General features: G+C 53.7%; 1 protein-coding gene across 2 annotated transcripts; it reads right to left on the reverse strand.

Annotated features, from left to right (window-relative positions):
* Positions 1–3,183: 3,183 nt before the first annotated feature.
* ITGA2B (integrin subunit alpha 2b) lies at positions 3,184–16,283 on the reverse strand (the record flags this gene model as incomplete). 2 transcript variants are annotated; one of them, XM_084237057.1, is made up of 30 exons in its annotated part: positions 3,184–3,337; positions 4,178–4,294; positions 4,493–4,594; positions 4,818–4,931; positions 5,387–5,512; positions 5,631–5,783; positions 5,892–5,985; positions 6,106–6,186; positions 6,374–6,453; positions 6,681–6,773; positions 7,257–7,404; positions 7,559–7,626; positions 7,956–8,081; positions 8,242–8,393; positions 8,485–8,540; positions 8,625–8,729; positions 8,825–8,870; positions 9,120–9,302; positions 11,949–12,160; positions 12,346–12,398; positions 12,546–12,599; positions 12,771–12,814; positions 12,967–13,014; positions 13,314–13,442; positions 13,531–13,576; positions 13,655–13,704; positions 13,988–14,153; positions 14,261–14,358; positions 14,443–14,564; positions 16,096–16,283. In XM_084237057.1, 30 exons carry the CDS (start codon positions 16,281–16,283, stop codon positions 3,281–3,283), a joined length of 3,111 nt encoding a protein of 1,036 aa, XP_084093183.1. In that variant the 3' UTR covers positions 3,184–3,280. The 2 variants fall into 2 exon arrangements, with proteins under 2 accessions (XP_084093183.1, XP_084093182.1); XM_084237056.1 differs by lacking the exon at positions 3,184–3,337 and having other exon boundaries at positions 3,979–4,294.
* Between the last annotated feature and the right edge of the window lie 6,436 nt (positions 16,284–22,719).

Consider the following 22,719-nt stretch of genomic DNA (forward strand, 5'->3'; position numbering starts at 1 on the left):
CGCGGGGCTCGGCCCGGCCCTAGCGGCCCATGGCACCCGCCCGGCCGCGCTCGGCGCGCCCCGCTCGGCCCCAGCTCCGCGCCGCGCCGCCTGGGCTCCCGCTCCGGCTGCGGCGGCCGCTCGGCGCGATTGTCTCCGCCCGGAGCCGCGGCGAGCGCCCCCTGCCGGCGCCGCCGCACCCCGGGGCCTCGGGCACCGCCCCCTCGGCGCCCGCGCCCGCCCGCGGCCGGCTCGCAGCCCACCCTCCGCCCCGCCCGCACCCCGACCCCGGACTGCGGGGCGAGCAGCCACAGCGGCCGGTCACCCCGGGCCTAGGCTTCCAGGGCCCCCAAAACTTGCTGCAGAATTTTTGGGGAGGAGAATGGCCCTTATTGACGACACGCACCCTGGGTGCGGAAGGGTCATGAGTGTGTCCGGATAATGTAAGAGCTGCTCGGTCTTCTGCACAAACACCCGCACCCCCATATTGGGGAGGGAGCGGGTGGCCCCCTTGGGAATCAGTCAGGAGGGGTTCTTGTCTCGCTTCTCCCTCTTAGTCAGCCGAGAGCAAGTCCCACCGCCTCAGGTCCCTCTCGTCGTCGTCTTGGCTGCTTTCAAGGGGAGACTGTAGTGACACGCTCACCCATCCGGCGGTTGTGAAAATTAGATGAGATGATGCGAAGAGTCTAGCACAGGCCTGCCAAGAGTCGGGGACCAACACACGGTGCCATCGTGGGCTCAGGCAATGAGGTCCATTGCTGGGCAGGCATGATGCTGAGGAAACCCTTCTGGAGAGGCACCGGCCCTTCTCTCCCGCTGAGAAGCCCCAGCTGGCCCCCCTGGTTCTGGTCTGTGAATGGCAAGCCCGGTCCTTTTCTTTCTCCTCAGTCATTGAACCCCACATCTGAGGACAGTTATTGCTCTGCTCTTGCCCCAGTCAAACTCTGTTTTCTTCCAGGTTCTGGTTGTCGTCATCTCTCAGCTTCTGAGTGTCCAAATCCTTGTCTAATCTGCACCCCCTCCCGGGTCTCTCACATTGTGGCACCAGGAGGGAGGGCGCTGCTTCCCGAGGACAGGGGCCTCGGCCCTTAGAGTCACAGCAGGCTGAGCTCCCGGTTGAGTTCCCTGGCTGGGTCTTCTGACTCTAGGGGACCTTACTATGGTTTTTTTTTTAATTTAATTTTTTTATTTAAATTTTATTTTTATATTCCCCATACAATTACAATAGGGGACCTTATTATGAATTTTGGGGGGAGAGACAAAACCACCAGATTCCTCCCTCCCTCCCTCCTCCTCACTCCCCTTCTCTCTTTCTCATAAATTTCCATCTCACCAGACAGCCCAGTCCAATTCTTATGTAACCAATTTTTTGGAACCTCAGCACAGGATTTAGCGCTCATCCCTGGTGAATTTTATCCTGTTGGTTTCAACCCAACTTTACAATCTGTCAAGACTGCCGTGAATCTGCTTCAGTCCCCATCCTACCGGCGCGCCCCGTCAGTCAGCAGCGGTCTGTAGGGTGAAGACCAGCTTCCTCTGCCTCCACTCAAGGGGCTTGTGACAAAACTGGGCAGCCCAGGGCCAAGATGGGGCTTTGAGACACCCGCACAGAGATCTGCAGCTTTATCAAATTGGTTCAGCTTTAAATCCGAGTCTCTATCCTGCAGCTCACATTTCTGTCATGTCTAGAAGGACAAGTGCCAAAGGCTTTGCTGGATCAAGAGAAATCATCTGGGGCCATCCAAATGCAACGGTGCAGGGGGATGGAGTTTGGCTGGTGTTCAAAGAAGGCAGCTTAATCTTTTCCTAAATGTTCAGTCACCCAACTCAAAACCTGTTCTGGAACTTGCCAAACATGGATGTCAAATAGTTCTGTTCTCAGGATTTCCCTTTTACCCCTTTGGGTAAAATCAAATACCAGCAGCTCCTGTGAGATCCGTCCATCACTGCCTTCTCCCAGCTCTTACTCTCCAGTCCAAAGTCTTGCCGTGACCACAAGGTGCTTCCTGCCCACAAGGTGCTTCCTGCCCAGTCCCTCCTCCCGCTCATCTCCTGGCGCTCACCTATCACAGGAGGGCTGCGAGCCACGGCCTCCTTGATTTTGGTTGAACGTGGCAGGCCTGCTCCCACTTTCACTGGCTGCTCCTTCCATGCAGACGCTCGGTTCTCTTGCAGTCACTCGGCTCATCCATTCATGTCTCCCCCCACCTCAACAGAGCAGCCTCCCTGCCCCTCCACCTAGGCCTCCCAACACCCGCACCCATCCATCACTACCCTCCTGCCTTTTGTATTTTTTTTTGAGTTATACGTTTTACTTTATTTAAATTTTTGAGAGTTGCATATTTTACTTTATTTTTACTTACCTTTATCTTCACTCACTGCAGGACCCACCACTGGCCATGCGTGTCCTTATTTCTCATATGTTCCATGAGGAATAGATAGTTTCCCAGCACGGGAACAGCTCCAGGCTTGTGGAGGAGCTCAATAAACATTTACTAAACATGGGAATCCTCAGAGCTCTCAGGCGCCAGGTGGGGACCCCCTACTTCTGTCCTGGCTCCAGTCTCAGCTGTGGGAGGGCTGTCTTCCACTCGCAGCCCTCCTGCGGGCCGCTCCCCACCTGTGCCCTCTTTCCTGACTGAAGACCGCGTGGTGGGCAGAAGGGATCGCAGCAGAGTAGCCAGGGGCCATCCAAATGGCCAGGCAGCAGTGCCCACTGCCCTCGCCTGCTGAGGTACAGCTTCCCCAGGCGGAGGGCTCATCCAGCCTCTATTTGCCCTTTTCGCTGCAAACACAGCTTTTTTAATGAGTGAGTGAGCAGAGCATGTTATTTCCCCAAATCTCATGGCATCCTGAGGTTTATTCCTCCAAAATTTGGAAAAAATTACTGTCTAAAGCTGCCCACCAGCGACCCAGCCCATTCCCTGACACTCCCAGCCCCACCTCACCCACACACCCTCGTGTCATCTGGAGGCTCTGCCACCCTCTCCCTCGTTACACCCCCACTTTCTACTCCTGACACTCCCCAAGACAGCCACTTGCAACCTTTGCAGAGTCTCCCTGCTCACACCCGCTCACAGCCCTCGATCCCCGCTCCAAATGGTACTTGACTTCCGTCTGTCTCTCCTCCTTTGGCCCCAAGAGGAGGCAGCAGCCAGAGTGTGGGGTTCAGTCGCTTTATTAAGCACCTGGTAAGAGGGTGGCCCACTCTGTTGGGAGGGTGAGGGCATCAGGAGGCATCCATGGATCACGAGGGGCAGGGCAGCCCGTGGCCTTCTGGAAGGACAGATGTGGCTGCACCTCACTCCTCTTCATCTTCGTCTTCCAGGGGTGGCCGGTTCCGCTTGAAGAAGCCAGCCTGGGGGTGCACAGGGCCAGAGACAGGACATAAAGGTGATGCTCAGGCTCCAGAGCACTCATGGAATAAGTCTACTAGAAACCAGGCAGCCACGGGTCCTCCCCGTGGACCTTGGCCCACTGCCGGCACAAAGGCAGGCCTTTCCCACGGAGAGATAATGCGTGGAACAAGGTTTTTGTTTTTAATTTCTGGTTTTTCTCCCATGAATTTTTCTTTGTTAAATCTCCTCTTGCCCCGCTCCTGCCCCATATTTCCCTTAAATACTTTCATGCCTCTGTGACTGAAGTGCGTGATATGTGTCTCTCCCGAGTCTACTGCGTGGGTTTCTGCAAACACACCCTGGCTTCCCACGGCTCTGTGCTTGGTTGAGTTTGAGAGGCCCACTTGCCCTCCAGGTGCTGAGGAGGGAGTGGCCCCCAGGGCTCATAGAAACAGGAGCAGGGCCTGATTAGACCTGGGTCTCCACCTCAGGGGAGAGGATCCTGAGGAGGTCAACTCTGTCCTCCTCAGGAAGTTCCTGAGGGCAGGACTCAGGTCCTGTGACTTCCTCTCAGTGGGGTAAAGAGTCTAAAAGCTTTAGGGCCTCCCCTGGTGGCGCAGCGGTTGAGCGCTGGGCTGCGAGTCTGCCACAGCCTCTGCAGCCCGGGTTCGTTCCGGCCGCAGGGGCGAGGGTCCCACAAAAAAAAAAAAAGAGTCTAAAAGCTTTAAAGCCCGTAATGTGTCCCAGAAGTCTGCGGCTTGGAAGTCCCTCTGGAAAATGACATTCTAGTGGTGATACAGATGTGTCAAAGGCCAGGCCTTTGTCCACCTGGGGGCCCCACCCCCCCCTTCACGCCTCACCTTCCACATGGCCAGGATCAGGAGCGTGAGCAGCAGCAGGCCGCCCAGCACGCCTACCAGCACCCACCAGAGTGGAACGTCCCTCTCCTCCAAGGCCCGGAGCAGCTGCGTCTGAACCTGAAGGCAAACCCGGTATCGCCTCTACCTTTTCCCCAAGACTCAAATCTGCCGGCTGATGACCCTCCAGCGGGTTACCTACCTGTCCCACCCCTCAGACTCTGGGAAGCCCGCCCCATCCTGCTGGGCACAGACTCAGGGGAAGGCCAAAGGGCCAGGTGCAACTCATTTCCACAGCCTCCGTTCCCCCACACTCACCAGAGCTTCCCCTCTGGGCAGGCTGAGGGCTGGCACCGGGTAGGGAAGGGAGGAGACGTTGAACCAGGCACGTGACTGCAGCACAAACTGATCCAGGGGTCTCTGGACGGGGTGGGGATGAAAGCTACCAATGCAACGCCTACTGGTTGCAGGAGCCTAAGGCCCAGACACCCCACCCCCAGCAGCCCGGCCCCCAGGTTAGTCCTGTTGTCCCCCCCAAAGTAAACCTTGCCCTCACTCTCCTTCCAACTGCTGGAGCCCCACCTTTCCCCAGAGTAAACTGGGTCCCCGCCTCTGGAAGGCCCCGACCACCTGAGAGGCCCACCTGGCGGAGGCTGGGCAGCCACAGCAGTGTCAGCACCGTGACCATCACCCGCTGCCCCCGCGCCATCTCCGCGAGCTCACACTGCACCACAGTACAGGGCGCCGAGTCACAGCTCTGAGGGGACACGGACGTCATTAGTCCCCTCCTGGTCACAGCCCCTCCTGGTCATCAGCCCCTCACCCCGAGAACCCAACATACAGGGGGTCAGGGGTCAGGGAGCTCGGGTCTCCCCCTCAGCAAGGACCTCAGATTCAGGCTTCAAGCATGATCTCTCAGTGGGGCTGCTCCCACAGTCCGAGAGAGGCAGGGAGAGGGCGGGAGAATGGGTCACCGCACCGCCGTTCAGCACTCAGAATTGGTATAACTCGGTTCTAGGGACCTCAGAAAAGGCTTGTGTCCTGGACCCCCACCCTGGACACAGCCCTTCCCTTCATATTACCTGGCGTACTCCAAGGGACAAAGCGGCCCGACCAGGCCCACATGGCACCCCAACCCCTCTCCCTGCCTCCCAGGCCCTCTGCCCCTGGGGCCCGGGGCGGCCCTAGCTGGAGACCACAGGGACTGCTCACCACCAGCACCGGGTCCCGAAGGCGCGAGGGCTGCTTCTGCCGGGGCAGCAACGCATGTCTGCGCTCCCGCTCGTGATGCGCGGGGTGAGCCGGGGAAGGGCTGGGCTTGGGCAACCTCCAGTACAGCTGAGGGGGGACGAAGAAGCCTCCATCAAGGTCTGCCAACCTCGCCCCTCTCCTGCCACCGCAGGTCTTGGTGATGGTCTGAGGACACCCCCAGCTATATCTTCTCCCAGGTTCTCACCTTGAGGGGGTCAGGAGAGGGCTCTGTGGAGCACTGAAGGCCCCCCTGGGCCTGTACTTCCAGGAGGTAGAGCAGGTCCGAGGGTTGGGACTGGCCTGGGAGCTGGAGACTGAGGTGCAGGCCACTTGCAGTACCAGGGCCATTGTTGTGGAGCTGGCGACCAGAGGGAACGAGATGGGATATTTGGCGGCTCAGCACCTCTCCTAGCCCACAGCTCCCCGACCTCCCACCCCAACCTGGGGATAGGCAGCTCCGCCCTACCTCATAGGTGTGCTCCACTTTGGGGCCCCAGCTGTCAGAACTGTTTTCCCTGCTACCTTCCGCTGCCACCACCAGAGAGGCTGGAAAAGAGTTCCTGCAGGGGTCCGAGCCCCCAGAGTGAGCTTGAGTCCCTGATTTGCCTGTGGGGTTCCCCCACGCGACTGGGAACTTAGGCTGCGGCCTGCTACTCCCTTATCCACCTCTGGCCTCTCACCCTCGCAGCTCCATGCGGGCCTCCGCCCTGACAGGCACGTGCAGCAGCAGCTCCTCGCTGTTTGGATTCTGGCTGTTCTTGCTGGAGGGAAGGGGACATGGGTATCTCCATCAGCACGAGACCTGGGGCTGACCCATCTCTCTCAGGCTGCAGGGACACACTGAAGCTGAGCACGATGGGACTCAGCTTGTCCCGGAAGCAGGTCAGCAAGGGGCAGGCCTAGGGCTCAGATGGGGGAGGGCGGCGGGAGGGCTCCCCTGTGCAGTACCTCCTGATCTGCAGCCGGAAGGACACATGCTCCCCAACCTCCTCCAGGTTGTCCACACTCACCAGCATTGTAATCCCTATCTGAGAGGTGGGAGGACCAAAGTCGTTTCCTTAATCCCCTGCGGGGCAGCCCTGCCCTGAAGGTGGCCTCCAATTCTCACTCCCTGGGCTCCCCATTACCATGTCCATTTTACCCGAAAGCCTAGTCACTCACCCAAGAAAACGCAGATAGGGTGGGAGAGGACCAGGATCCCAGAGCTACGCCAGGGCGAACACCGCCCCGGGAGGAGCCCGCCCCCAGGACCCACCTGGGCATTCTTCTTCATGGGGTTGCCCAGCTCGCACAGCACCACCTTGCTTTCGTTCTCCTTCTTCTGGTTACAAACAAGCCTCTCCAAGCCCTTCGGGAGGCAGTTTGAGGAAGATGGTTAGAACATTCCAAATGTATGCAAGCTCCCTCGGGAAACACCTGCATGCAGGGAGGGGGCGGGGGTGGGGGTGCCTGGGGGTGGAAATTCAAGGACTGTCATGCTTCCCTTTAAGTGTTACTGGAGCACTTTTTTTTTTTTTAATTTTTTTTTGGGAAATAAAAAACAAAAAACATTACAAAAAAGGACGGTCCCCTGCTATAAACAACAGCAGCAAACAGAGAGGCGCGCGCGTGTGCGGGCTGCTGACTGGGAGGAAATCCACCCAATGTTCACAGCGGTTCCCGCTAACACCCTAGTTCCCGAGTTCAGTGCATTTCACAATAGGGCTCTGAGTTCTGTGCAAGTCCTCCTCTTCCAGAGTAAGAGACTAATGCACAGCATTCACAGCAGAGCCGGGAAGGGGGTGCTCTGGGGGGGGGGTCAAGTCTCCCGCACCTCCCAGGTGGATCTCACCTCCATGTCGCTGAGGGCCCGCATGTAGTGGGCTCCTGGGGGCAGGTGTGCAGCCAGCTCGGCCTCGTAGGCCCCCTCCCCCTCATTGGCCGCTTCCATCCGCAGCTCCAGCACATTGTCGGCTCCAATTAGGAGTGGGGAGCCCGACCTGCAAGGAGAGAGGGGTAAAGCTGAGGAGGGTGGTCCAGGCCCAGGGCCTGAGGGGCGCTAAGGGGCTCAGGACAGAGTGTCAGGACCAGGTGGAGAGGGGTGTCGCCGGGGCAGACGGGGCCAGGGTAGGGCTGAGTGGGCGGTCTCCTCACACACTGGCCGAGAGCTCGAGCTGGGGCACACACAGGTCGTCGTCGCCACAGTCCAGGATGATTCGGGTCTGGAACATCAAGATGAGGGTAAGTTGGGGGCACGTGAGGCCGGAGGGTCACACCGAGGCTTAGGGAATTAGAAATTCTGGGGATGAAAGGAGTTGCAAGATGACATCGGGGCTTTTGGGGGGTTGCATCCTATTTGGGAGGATGTTAGGGTTTTGGTGCTGACATCAGGCTTTATGGGTCTCTGTCAGAGTGTAGAGGTGACATCAGCATTTGACATGTACATCAGGGTTTAGGGGATATTGAGATTTGGTCTTGTTGGGGTTTTCATTGGGTTTTAGGGTGACATCACAGATCAGAGGTGATATGAAGGTGGCCCGCCCCACCCCACCTGTTCTTGGACATGGGTGTCTCCATGCAGCACGACACCTGGGGCTGACCCCTCTTTCTCGGGCTGCAGGGACACATTGAAGCTGAGCACGATGGGACTCAGCTTGTCCCGGAAGTCAGCCTCGTCCTGCGGAGGGGACAAAAGTCAGATCCTCTTGCTACCCTGCACCCCATCCTGACATCATGGTCCCACTGACCACCCAGGCCCTATAATGCCCACCCTGCACCTCAGGGCTGGACCAACCGCCTCCACACGCCCCACCCTGCCTACCCCAGGCTGGACATACTCGGAGGAAGGCGGTGGCGTTGTGGCAGATGGGGCTGTGCCTCCCACCCAGGTCCAGGTGCAGGGTGGTGCCCGCCTGCTGGGAGCTGAGTAGCAGCACACGGCGGCCCTGGCGGGGCTTCTGCCGGTCCAGCTGCAGCTCAGCACTTAGGCCTGCCAGGGCAAGCAGGCAGAACAGGGTCTCCCTGGCTGACCTCCAGGGAAGGCCAGGCCCACCTCCTCCTGCCCCCACCACACCACTCACGGAGCTTCTGAGGAATGTTATGCCCCGTGGCGCCCACACACATCTGGATGTTAAAACTGCAGAGACACAAAGGGGGGCTCAGGGCTAGGTTCCCCCTTACCCGAGGCGCCCTGTCTGGCCCATGGCCCCTGTCTCCTCACCAGCTCACTGGCGTCTTGGTCTGGCTCAGGACGCAGTTCTTCACAGCAGGGTTCAGCGAATCTTGCACCAGCAGCTGGACAGTGGCCATCACCACGGGCTGGGCTCTGGGGGGATGGGGGATTCTTGCCATGGTGGCCCCTCTAGCCCATCTCCTCTGACGGTGTGTCCCCCACCCCTGGCCCCTGGAGCCAGTGCTCACCTGTATACAACCACCTTGCTGGCCTCATACGCTCCCACCAGTAGATCTGCAGATGGGGGTGGGAGGTCAGAAATGGCAGGTAGAGGGGGCCAAGGGTCCTCACCTCATCTTCCCAGTGGTTCCCCACACCATTTTCCCCACTGGAGGTTTAACCTGCCCAGCTTCTTGCATCTCATGCCCTCAGGTGGGTTGGAGCTCTCAGTGGGACACCAGGTCAAGCCCAAGCCCTGGCTGTGTCAGCATTTCCAGCTAATGCTGGGCCCTTCCTGTCTTGCTGGAGGCAATCCGGGAGTACCTGGATATCCGTTATCATCGATGTCTGTGGCACCTCGCAGGGAGAAACCGAAGCCAGAGCCTGCCGGGAAGGGGCTGTCCAGGACCTGGGAGGGGCGGGGGCTAAGGCCCTCACTCTGACCCAGGAATATCAGCACTTGACCCTCGCCACTGGGACCCCCATAGGGGGCAGCCACCGCAACATCTGGAAGGAGCAGGAGAAAGGGAGTGGCTTTTTGTTATTCAATCTCTCTGGACAGACCCCAGAGGGCCAGGAGAGGGCTGCAGAGATCTGAGGAAGGAAGCAGCTGCCCTGCCCTCCACTCGGGTAGGAGAGAGACCAGTGAAATTCCTAACAGCCCTTGTTACCTCTTGAGGAAAATACAGTGACATGATTTCATTTAATTATGAAAATTAAGCATTATTATTCTCACTTTAGATGACAGTACTGAGTTCCAGAAGATTGAGGAACAAGACCTGTTAAATGCTGGCCCCCTCTTCCCCTGTTTCACTTAGAACCAAGCAAACCTAGAGTCACACTACAGGCCGGTCACACTAATAACTTTTGTTTTTTTTTAAAGATTTACTTATTGATTGATTGATTGATACATACATACAAGCACTGGGTACAGTCAGAAGCGCGGGAGGGTGAGAGAATTCACCAGAGCCAGAGCGGGGAGCAGAGCAGGCAGAAGGACCGAAGTACACTGCTGAGGGGAGCAGCGGGCGGCAGGAGAGGTCTGCGCGCCATGCGGGACCCTCCTCCGGTGGCCGGGGAGCAGCCGGGGATCGAACCGGCGCAGGTGAGGCTGTGGGCAGCTTCGCAACCCAGCGCTCAACCGCTGCGCCACCGGGGAGGCCCCACACTAATAACTTTTAAGTCACTCTTGAAAAGTTGTTAATCATTGTAATCTCAGTAAGCTGACAGAGTCCTTAGCATGTGATAGGAATTAAGATCTTAGACAGCGGCTGTCCTCTGATGTGACATGGGGTGCGCTCTGTGACATGCTTTCCCTGGTAGCTTTCTGTGGTGACTTTTTCTTTTTAACATCTGTATTGATTTTTCTGATTGCACCACATACCATTCACGCAAAGACCACTCTGACCACTGCCGTGTCCCCAGGCCTGCCCTGGGCCTGCACTCTCTCCTGATCTCTGCCTTCCGCACCCTGCACTTATTTCCTGATCATTCAATCGCCCTTGCCATCATAGCCTCAGCCCTTTTGCCCCATCGGCAGTCCTGGTCACGCTCCACCCAAAGGCCCGTGAACTCTTGATCTCCAGCCTTCTCCGGGGACCTGGGTGCTGACCTGCAGGACTTTCTGCTCAGCTCCCCCTACCAATCTGTTCAGCATCTATTTCCAACCGTCTCCAAACTAGCTCCCAGCAACCCCCCCCCCAACCCGCCTTCTTTCACAAAGAGAAGCAGCCCAATTTTTGTGCTATAAAACCATACCTCCCCACCCCCGGCCTCCCTGCTGGTGCAGTGGTTGAGCGCTGGCCTGCGAAGCTGCTGCAGCCTCTGCAGCGCCAGTTCGATCCCCGGCTGCTCCCTGGCCACCGGAGGAGGGTCCCACATGGCGCGCAGACCTCTCCTGCCGCCCGCTGCTCCCCTCAGCAGTGTACTTCGGTCCTTCTGCCTGCTCTGCTCCCCGCTCTGGCTCTGGTGAATTCTCTCACCCTCCCGCGCTTCTGACTGTACCCAGTGCTTGTATCAATAAATAAATAAATCTTTTTTTAAAAATAAAAAATAAAATCATACCCCCCTTATTTTCCCCTTCCCCCAAGAACTAGGTGGTCCTCTTTAACCCTGCCACTCAGCGTCCCTCTCCCACAAGCCCCAGACATCACAGGGACCTTCCTCTGGCTCACTCCTTGCAAAGTCATTTTCCTTCACATTTAACCCATTCCATATTCCTCCCAACAAAAATAACTTTCCTTTGACTTTCTCTTTGTCTTTTCAGTCAAACCGATTGAAAGTCTCCCTCCAGTTCTTCACCTCCATGCATACCCTGCCCTGGGGCATTTTGACCTCTGTCCCTACCCAGCTCTAAGTGGCTCTTGGCACTGACACCAATGACCTCCTTGCTAAAGCCCATGGATACTTCTCCAGCTCCCTCTAATTGTACCTTTCAGTGCAACTATGGTACCTTGGAGCCACTGACCCCTCTTGCTCCTGCTTAAAGCATGTTCTTCCTTTGAGTTCTGGGCCATCAGATCTGGTTTCCCTCTTACCTCTCTGACACTCCTCTGCTTTCCAGCCTGACCTCGTCTGGGAGTCTCCTAAGTGCTCCCCAGGGCTCTGCCTGGGTCTTTTCTCACTTCACAGGCTCCCAGGACCTCATCCACCCACCAAGGCCCCTAACCTCAGACCTCTCTGGTGGAAGTGGGGAAACTACACCCAGCTGCACTCTAGACATGCCTGCTTCATGGTCCCAAGCCCTTCAAACTCACACAGATCCAGGGATGAACTGATCTCTCCTATCCCACCACCTCTCACTAATGCATGACCTCCAACTCTATTCTCTCCCTTAGCCCCACATTTAGTCACCCATTAAGTCTTAATAAACTAAGTATTAAATATCTGTGAAATCACAATAATCTCCAAATCCACTGCCAAGATCCACATCCAAATGGTCACTATGTCTTACCTGGACTAAAGCAAACACATCCTAACTTGACTCCTTAAACTCCTGTTTTCCACTCAGCAGCCCAAGTGTTTTAACTGTGTATCCAAGGGGTCCCTTCTGCTTAAAGTCCTTTCTGGCTCCTGCTGCCCCCAGGTCAGACCCATGTTCTTGGGAGCGCTGTTAACCCCTCTGCAGCAAGTGGAGCTCCTCCCTCTCCTCACCATTGTAGCCATCCCGGTTGAGGTCACCCAGGGGTGCAATGGCCGAACCAAATCGCCCATAGAGCTGTGTTCCGGTTAGCAGGAGGCTGGGGGCGCCCAGGGCGTGGGAGCCTCGAGGCTGCAGGAACAGGTACACGCGCCCCACCTCGGCCAGCTTGCGGTCAGCGCGGCTTTCCATATATAGGGGCGCACCCACTAGCAGGTCATGCCTCCTGCAGACCAGAGGGGCAGGAGAGAGGATGGGCTAGGGGGATACTGCTGCAGTTGCTTCCTTGCCCTCCCACTCCCTTTGGTGATTTCACGGGAGTGGGGGCTAGGAAAGGCAGAGCTGAGGGCAGTCTACGCCCCTGGTGATTGGGGACCCAATTGGGTAAAAGACAGGCGCACCCTTCCTTACCCATCTCCATTGACATCAGTGACAGCCACCGAGTGCCCAAAGTATGAAGCCATCTGTGAGAAGATAAGGTACACCTTAACTCCCACCCTCCACCCTGACCTGGCACTCTCACTTGGACATCACCCCGGTCCCCCCACACAGCTCACAGAATGGATCCTAATCCCCTAGCCTCAGGTACCTCCACTGAGCCAGACACGCACCTGTTCTCCGTGTACCCGGTGTAGCTTCCGGTAGTATGAGTCGAAAATTTCCACCTGTGAGGACGAAGGACAGGAACAAGTCATTCTTGCCCTCCACCACTATCTTCCACTCTGGGTGACAAAGGGCAGGAGGTCTGTTTTGCTTGTTTGTTTTGGGGGGAGTTTAGGTTGAGGAATGGGATGAGGAGGCTGGGGAATGTCAAGTGTGGGGCAGGAGGCACTCACCGCTCCCAGGGTCCACCTCCAGGTGGGGGCACCAAAGACATATTCTGGGGAGAGCAGGGCCCAACAAATTAGGTCCTTTGAACCTACCAGTTTCCAAGCCTCCGTCGGCACCCAGGGGAGATTTAGGAGAGAAACTGAGGTGCTCCCACCGGTCTGGGCTCCCCAACTCCCGCTCCTGACTAAGTGGATTTCTTGCCTGTAGTGCTGAAGTCCCCATCGAACTCGCCCACAGCTACCGAGTATCCTGAAGACACAGCACAGATTAATCTTTCCGGGACAGCAAAGTAGGGAGGGGAGGGCAAGGAAGGAGGGACTCTGAGACCACCCAGTGCACATCTTGCACTGCGCTGGTGGAAGGACTGAGGCCATTGAGAGGCCTGGACCCCTGCCAGGCTGAACAGCATCCAGGCTGGGCAAGAAGGGAGAGGTGGGGCGCTTAAAGAATTGGGCACTTTTCTGGCGAAGCTGCAGGAGCCGGGGGTGTTCTCTCACGGCAGGACCTGAGGGGCAGAGGCGGGAAGCCTAGAGGGGAGCGTGGGTTACCCCGGTAGCCGTCGAAGTACTCTGGGTTGCTGGAGTCAAAGGTCAAGCGCTGACTGGGCACGTGCCACAAGAGGGTGCCCGGGCGGTAACTGGAGACGATATCGGCAATTGGAGCCCGCGCCAGGAGACCTAGGGGGTGAGGACGGCCGGTGTGGGGGCAAGACGCCTGGGGCGCCCCAGGTCGCCGGAGGGAGGGGGTGGAGAGATGGGCACTTACCTAAGAAAAAATAACCTCCAGGGGCCCCAAGCACCAGCTCTCCAGCCTGAAAAGGAAGCCCTGAAGGTGAGAGGGGCGCTGTGTGGGAGTCCCTCGCCCCCGAGCCGCTGACGCTCCTACTCACCTGCGTGACCACCGCGCTGAAGCCCACTTCGCAGTAGCGCTTGTCCCCGGCTGCGGGCGGCGAGGGGGCGGGGTCACCGAGGGGCGGGGCAGGGGCGTGGTCTCGCCCGGGGCGGGGCGGAGCCTGGGCCTAGGGGCGGGGCCTAGAGCGGGCGCAGGGGCGGGGCGGGGCGGGGCGGGGCGGGGCGGGGCGGGGCGGGGCGGGGCGGGCCGGGCCGGGCCGGGCCGGGCCGAGCCCCTGGGGTGCTGTTGCATTGAAAGCTGCACGTGGGGTCCTAAGAACCCGACTAAGTGACCGCGAGGAGGCGGAGCCAAGCTTGAGAGCAGAACTCACTGAATTCTTTTTTCACGTAAATCCGGCTCATGGTGTTGGCTCGGCAGGGCGAGAACTCCGCGCGGCTGCGGTTCTGGAGCTGAGCCACAAAGCAGCCACCTACCGGCGTCTTCTCAGCCTCCTCCGTTTTTTCTAGGACGTTCCAGTGCTGCCAGGGGGCGCAGGCCTGGGGCGGGGCGACAGGAGCGTGGGGAAGGGGCAAGACTCGGGTCCCCTCGCGCGACCTCGTGCCCCCGCCCGGGTGTCCCCTACGGCCTGCCGCGCGGTGCCCACCACAATGTTGTCCTTCCAGCTGACGACCGTCGCCCCCAGCCCTTGCCGAGCCTTGAAGGTTTGGAAAGTTTGAGCGCCGGCTTTGCGGGTTTCATCATCTGCAAGGCACAAGGAGCGGGCGCTGAAGCCCCGCGAGCCGCGCTCAGGCTAGCTCCTCTTTTCCCTCCCTGCGCTGAACTCACTCAGGTCGAAGAGCAGCGAGTTGCACTGGTCGCCCTCGGCCCTCCAGGGGCACAGGAACACGCCGCCCATCTTCTCCTCGTCGCGGCCCAGAGTCTGCGGAGCACCCACCACTATGATCACGCTGCGTAGGAAAGCGGAGTGAGAGCTGCGTCCATTCCGGGGTACCCTGTGACCCCGCGCCAGCGCTGGGAGCCTGACCAGGAGGAGGGATGTGCAGATCTCATAGGCCATTGATTTCAACCTCGTTGGTTATGGACCATGAAATTGACTCCCAGATAGGGAAAATCTCATGCCCAAAGTAACCCAGCGAATTGAGGGTAAAACTGGGTCTAGAAGGTTATGATTTGATTTGAATAGAGGGTTTTGATATCCTTACTAAACTCTGTATACCATCTGCACTCCTCATCCCCCCACCAAAAGCCAGGGGATTAACATGCTCCCTAGAATGTGTGTCTGGAGACTGTTACCAGATCCCTTCTTGAGAGCTGGTTTTAATGGTTAAAAAAAAAAAAAAAAAAAAATTAGGGACACTAGAGGGCACCTCTAAACTTGGCAGAGGGAGTGGTGATAACACTGAGGACAATTGCAGATCTGGGTTCAAATCATAGCTCTGCCATCTATAAGATGGGACAATACCAACCAGGCAACAGCGCCAGAAGTAAATGAAGTAAATGTATGAGGACATTCTGCGTGGCGCCAGCCAAGTAACACCTAACAAGTGCTGAAAAACTACTCTCGTTTTCTTTATTCAGCATACAAGATGTTTATTGGATGATGCCTGTATCTGTGAAAAGGAGGGAAAGAAGCAGAAGTGGAACGAGGAAGGAGTCAAGGAGAGATTCAGGCTCAATAATAGCCAGAATTTAAAGCCTGGGAGTTAGGGTGCTAGAAGGACTTTTCAGAATTATCCTGAGTTAAGAGGAGAGGGTTGGACAGGACCCTTACACTGCTCTCCCACTTTTACCCTCACAGTTGATCAGTATTGGTTGTGGGCCACATTGGGAAGGGGACTTGACTTTGGGGTGGGGGGTACAGGAGTGCTCTTCAGCAGAGGAAACCCCCAGGGGCTGATGCTTGAAGGCTACATGCCACTGCTGATCTCCAAGGCTGGGCAGCAGTGACCACCACAGTGGCTAGCTCAGGTAACAGAGTCATGGGGGGGAGAACCAGGATTAATCTGGCAGTCTCACTTTACAGTCTGATCAGTCCCAACCATTAACGCTCTTTACTTCTTTTCACATATTATAATTTTGATGGGAATGGAATAGATAAGCAAGGTGGGGGTGAGAAGTTGATTTTACAGTTTTCTAAGTCAATTTCAGACTCGTGCTCCTCTATATTTCATACTACTGACCCTTCGGAGAAACGAGGGTCTTTTCCAATTCTTCAGGAAAAACCTTCATCTTCCCTTAGTGTTGATTTGTTGTTTCAATTCCCCTCTACCCATTGGTGTCCCCCCAACCCCCCCAACACACATACCCCCTTACCTAAGCTGGTCCCTCCCTATTATTCCTACCAATAACTTAAACTGAATAGACCCTAGAAATCATTTCACTCAACCTCTACCACAAATGGGGTACTGGGCCCTCACAGAAGCAGTAATGAATGATGAGAGAATCCTCTCTCCAACACCCAACCTTCCCCCAGCTCACCTCCCACGGCTGTCCTTGTAGAAGTCCAGAGAAAATCCAAAGTGGCTGCCATTGGGGCCTGTGTAGATGGTGAGCCTTGCTGGGTCCAGGTTCAAGGCCCAGGCTGGAGGAACAGCACTAGGTCCCAAGAGCAGCTGTAGCCACACTAGAAGCCAGAAGGCATGAAGTGGATTCAAAGTCCTGGGCATCTTCCTTCTACCACCTCCTAGGCAGGAATGGGTCAGCTCCTTCCTCCTTCTTCCAGTTTCTACTACAGGAAGTTTTTTCTTATCAAACTGGAACCCACTTGCTGAGCAGTGGAGAGAGAAATGGGCTATAGGCCCTGGAGCTATATGGTTCCTAGGATTGCCAGGAAGGGGCTGAGGCCTCTCCGGGGTAGATGCTGAAGTCTGACAGTCACGACTCCTCCCTTTTCCTGAGAGGAGTGCATCACCAGGTCCTGTTGACTCTGCCTCTCCACTGTGTCTCTTGAATCTTCATCCCACTCCCACGGCTACCTTGCTACTCAGGGCATTCACCACTTTCTGCTTGGGATAGTGCCACCATGAGCTAATTGGTCTGCACACCTCCACTCCAGCCCACAGCTCCTCCTCCCCTCACACAGCTGAGTGTACTGCTCTGTCAGGGACTTGGTTGGAGTTGGGGGGAAGAGTAAGGAAACTGCTGTGCCCTGATAAGACCTGAGGTTGCTTGTCCCTTGGGAGGAGGCACTTATCCACTTCCTCCTCCTAGGATCTTGGGCAGCTTCCGTCAGCCTTTTTGGCATAGTTCTTCCTCCATCTTGGGCTGAGTCTGAGTGTGGCCACTGCTGGGGAAGAAGTAGTGAATAGATCCTGATCTAACGGGCAAGAGATGGGGATAAAAGCGTCCGTCCAGGGTATTCTGGCTCACAGGCTCTGAGATTATGCCCAACTGTTCTTTCAGAGGTTGAACCAATGTGGTTGCCTGAGGAAAGCCTCCCCTGACTCCTCAGACTGGCGCGCTGGGGTTACGCACCGGCACAGCACTACTCGCTTTGTTTATTCAAGATCTGTTGACTGGGCTGTGCCCATGAGTCCCTTGACATGGTGCTTTCTTCAGGCCCTGGGTCAAAAACCCAGTATGTAGGAGGTACTACTGAAAGAGATGGAGTGGAAGCATGCACTAAGGACAGATGACACAAATACAGGGTCACGTAGTGGAAAGAAAAGAAAGTGTTTTGAGCAGAAAAGCAAGGCCATAATCTATGGATGGGGGTGGGGGGTAGTGACAAGTCTTACTGGCTCTGAATGTCTTCCCAGAGAGCAGGTTTCAAGGAGGAAATTCAAGACATCAGCTAGGGGGTAAAGGAATACAGCCGCCTCCTCTTTTAGATTTTGTGATCAAACTTGATCATCTCCTAACCTGCACCATTCTGGAATCCCTTCATCTCCTTGTATCTCCTGATTCATCGCTTCAGCACACAGCTCAAAATTCTATCCCTTACTAGGTTAGAAGCTCCTTGGATTTTAGTCTGAGTCTTCTTCACTGCTGAATACCCTGTGTCAAGCTTGTGGCTGGTGTGTAATGCATTTGTTAGAGAGAATATTCAGTCCAATACTTACCTTCTATTTTCCCGCTGTCCTCAACTGAGTGGTACTGTATTCCTGGTGTTTACTGCGAAGCCCAGTATCAACTCACATTTATTAAAGTTCTTAATACGCTCTTATTCTGTTCAAGCATTGTAAGATAATCGTGAAAACCCTTAAAGAACTTAGTCCAGAGGGAGTTAAGACATAATCACACAGAACTGCCTTGGACAGCAAAGCCTGCCTTGAAAAGGGTAGAGATTATGCCTAATTGAAGGCATTAATACCATGCTCATAACAAATCCCTAAGAGATGGACAATCATAAAGATTTTTAAAGTCGGGCCTCCCCGGTGGCGCAGTGGTTGAGCGCTGGGTTGCGAAGCTGCCCGCGGCCTCTGCGGCGCCGGTTCGATCCCCGGCTGCTCCCCGGTCACCGGAGGAGGGTCCCACATGGCGCGCAGATCTCTCCTGCCGCCCGCTGCTCCCCTCAGCAGTGTACTTCAGTCCTTCTGCCTGCTCTGCTCCCCGCTCTGGCTCTGGTGAATTCTCTCACCCTCCCGCGTTTCTGACTGTACCCAGTGCATGTATAAACAAAACAAACAAACTAAATAAATAAAGCATGCCTCTATAAAAAAAAAAAAAAAAAGAACCTATTAAAAAAAAAAAAAGATTTTTAAAGTCTGGGAATAAGAGCTACACCATACTCCAGTTTGGATGATTGCACCGTCTGTGGATAGAAGGAACTGGAAAGGATGAGATGGATAGTGACTGAAATTCTCTCAGTTAAAGGTGATGAGACCCACACCAGGGTACTGTCAAGAGCAGGAGAGCTGAGGTTAGAAAATCAGTAATTGGGCCTCCCCTGGTGGCGCAGGCGGTTGAGCGCTGCACTGTGAGGCTGTCCACAGCCTCTGCAGTGCTGGTTTGATCCCGGCCAGCCAGGGTCCCGCATGGTGTGGCAGACCTCTCCTGTCTCCCCTGCTGCTCCCCTCAGCAGCTTATTTCATCAGTCTGCCTGTTCTGCTCCCCACTCTGTCTCTGGTGAATCCTCTCACCCTCCTGCACGTCTGGCCTGTACCCTGGTTCTTGTATGAATATTAAAAAAAAAAAAAATCAGTAACTGGATGTGGTAGGTAGGTGTCAAAAAATTATATAAAGCTTTGGTGCCTGGTTGTCTGGTCACGGTGGTACCAGTAGTTAAAACTGCAAACAGGTGGATGATCAGATTTGGAAGGGGAGAGGAGTTTGGTATTCAACGGTTCTGTTCTTCATGGGTGTTCTTTTGGGATCAGGGCTGAGTTGATCTCCCTCCTGAGAAAGTGGGCAAAGGAGTGCTGACACACTGCTCCCACTTTCTCATCATTCAGGGTCCCAGAATCCATCAATAAATTGAAATTTTTTCATTAAGTCAACAGTTATTGAGCATCTACTCTGTGCCTGGCACTGGAGTAGGTGATGTGGAAGATAGAGTAAAATCTTTTATCATCTTTGAATGTTTCCTTGCTAAAACCTGATGCATAATCTGCACTTAATGGTATTTTACTTTGCTCTTATCTTTCTTGAACTGTAATTAATGCTTAGTGAACATTCAACTCTAGGTGAAACACCCTAAGGCGTTAAGGAAAAGAGGAAGTACAAGAACCAGTCCCTGTCTTCCCAGAGCTTACAATTTCCTGGGAAGCAGTGAATACGAAATGAACGCTACTCAGATTCTGGAGTGAGTAAGCCTATGATGGCACAGGGAGTTAGAGCCTAGTCAGGGAGGCCAGCCAGAGAATTGCAATAATTCAGACATGAATTGATAACGGGGAGGTGAAGGTATTTCTGGCAAATGAGAATGTAAATTGTTGACAAGGTCTCCATTACTCCTCCAGGGTGTAGAGGAGCAAGTACTTCGGGGTAGAACCCCATTGGAATCATGCAGATGCATACACCTTCACATAGCGTCCTCTAAATAGGTCAGTTGGCCTCTTTCATTCAACATCTTGCCTGCAGAAAAACCATAGTGGGCCTGAAATCAGCCATCAGTTAAGTAAAATTCTACTAATTAAAAATCACTTCCAGGCAGGGATCTTGCTATTTTAGGAAAATAGGCACATCTGAGCACGCAATCCAAGGTTCAAACTGAATAGTTTCTCTAGCCAAGGGGAGAACACAGCTGTACGAGATTGAGTCTTCGTACTATTCCTTTCTGAAAGACTGGGCAGGAAACTAACTTAGCACTACAAATCTATGGTTAGTTTTTGATGCTCAACTTCCTTGCACTTTGCAGTTTTTTGACACAGAAGAGAAGAGGTTTTTATCTACTATCCATTACGACGCACTCCCTTTTTCCAGGCAGCTCTCATGCACTGTAGTGGAATTAAAGGGTTGAGAATACTTCAAGTCTGGTTCTTGTACATAGAACTCCATCTGGAGGGCAAAGGCAGGACAGATGAGTATTGTATAGTATGAAGTTCATACACTATCTTAAAAATCAAAGCCAGAAATTCTACACCCATTTAGTAAGCACAAACATACCAGACATTCTATTAAAGAATATTTTTCTAAAGTGAGAAGGGTAGAACTAGAAAATAATCGTGGGAAAGACTAGAATGGAGGTGCACTTGTCAAGTTATCTACCAAGGGCTGAAACTTTACCATTACTCTGTCCCACGGCAAAGGCAGCCTGAGTGTCACCTCTTGACGTGGGCAGCCTGAGTGTTAAGAACAATTCCAAACATCATAAACCACTGGTACACAAGAATTTCTTGGTCACTTCAAACACGATCTTATTTGTAGCCCATAACTCCATTCCTTCCCAACTTGTGTGGATGGAGCAACAATCACGACAGAGTCTGCTAAGTTTCCACAAATCATCGGTTTATTAGAAAGTTCCTTTCCCTAATTTTACAGCATATATATCTCTATCATATGTGATAAAGTTAAATACAATCTGTAATGCTTGTAAGTAAGGTTATTTTTTTTTTTTTAAGTTTTAAAATTACTATTCTGGAAGTTAAAGGAAAACTGCCCCCAGGAAGGCAGAGAGGCAGCCAGAGTATGGCTCAATCTACAAGCTAATGGGAAGCAGCACAAAAATGTTAATACTGTATTTTTAAAAATATTTACATGGGCTGAAAGTAAAGAAAGATGAGTCCCTTCACTTCAAGCAGATGATATCATTTTTTTCAGTGCAACCTGTCAAAAATGTGATGCTTGCGTCAGACAAGGAACACTGAAAGTCAAGAACTTTGTCTGTCTAGCACTTGCTTCTCAGAGACTCAAAACCTTTGTCTTCTGGGAATTTGAGAAGAAAGGCAGAACAGAGCCTTGGCCCAGGTAAGCGGGGTTTGTTTTTCCTGTCAGGTGACCACCCAACCAGCTCTAGTCACAGGAACAAGTATGGAAATGCCAAATGGGAACAGTTTATCTACACCGAAGATGAGATCTGCAATATGTACACCTTTGGGTCAGTGTGCTAATTAGGTCTGAGAGCCCGGGTGAAAGGCAAGAAGAGGAGAGGAAGTGAGGTGGTATTTCCTCTGGCAGGTGACACGGGAGGGAAAAAAAGGGAATTGTTACTGCTTAAACTAAGCTGGGCAGAAGGCATGGAACTATGAAGCAGAAATGTGGTTATCTATAAATGTGCTCGCCTCCCCAAAAAAGGAGGAAGAAATCTATCCCAACTCTATCATCCTCCAGTCTACTTCTACTTTAGTTTCTAGCCAACCCAAAAGGCACATTAAAAAAAAAAAAAAATTGTCAGAGGGGGCTAAGTAGTAGGAAGGCAAATGGACTGCCCGGAACAAGGCACCCAGGAGACCCAGGATCCCCCAGACAATCACTCTAAATGTCACTGCTTCCAGAGAATAAAGCTCTTGAATCTCTCCCTCTTCCTCTGTGGGGTCCTTCTGTTTCTCTGTATAAAACAGCAAAGCACATGAGAGACTGTCATAACTGAGCATCATTCCTCTGACACCCCCCAACTGACTGCTGCCCATTAGTTAAAAAATCCCAGTGCTGGGGGCACCACTTACTGCAAATTACTAAACATTTTGTCCCAGCAAAAAAAGTCAAACAGTGTTTCCCTTGTTTTAACATTTTTATAGTTCATAACTTCAAAAAATACATGAGCTTGATAAAATATACATGCTTAGTCATTTTTGCATCTAGCAGAAAACAAATACTTTATTGTTTTCACTTTATAACCTTTGAAGTTTCTTAATTCAACTAGGGCAAACATATTTACACAAAGCCACCAAAACAAGGATCACTTAAAGAGCTGGATGTAAAAAATATTATTGCAGTATACTACAAATATGGAACTTCTTTTTTAATATGAGCTACAAAAAGCAGCATTTATGTTTATAGAGTTCAGTGCAATTTTTTACATTAAAAAAATCCTATAAATTAAGAAGGAAACATCAACATGACAGAAGAAAACACACCCTTCAGACACGAGTTCCTCTCTGGGGAGGGACACGGGCGACTCTAGCTTCCACACAGCTTCTATTCATGATAGGATCTTCTCTTCTGGGATGAGGGGCATGACGACAACAGTGCCCAACGCGTGGCACTGTGCGTGGGAAGTGGACTGAAAACAGCCTGAGAAGCATCGGGTTCCAGGTCAGACCCCCTTTCTACCTCACCCAGGATAGCATAAGGTCACCAAGGGAAGATCAAAGACAAGGCAGGACCAGATGGACAACCCGCTGGCCAAAGTGGAAAATATTTCAAAATTTAGACGGAAAGAGCAGAGGATAAAAGGTAGGTGAAGGGGAGTATCTAAACTCGACAGTTTAGGGATGTTGCCACAGAGTAGGTGGGCAGCACTTATTGGTGTCCCCTAGTTTAGAAACACGGGGGGGGGGGGGGGGGGAGGAGACAAACAGACAGGGGGAGGGAAAAAAAATCCCTGATAGTAAACCCAAAGCAAACCTCAAATCTAAAACCACCCCCACAAGCCAAAATTCAATTCTTTGGCTGTCAGACACCGCCCATCCCAGCTTCTACTTGCTGGTATCAATGGCTCAACACCCCCAAGGGAACGTCTATGGGTTACCTTCCCTGGCCATCCTTAGGCTCCCACCCTAC

Source organism: Talpa europaea, assembly GCF_964194135.1.
Source record: "Talpa europaea genome assembly, chromosome: 7".
NCBI lineage: Eukaryota > Metazoa > Chordata > Mammalia > Eulipotyphla > Talpidae > Talpa > Talpa europaea.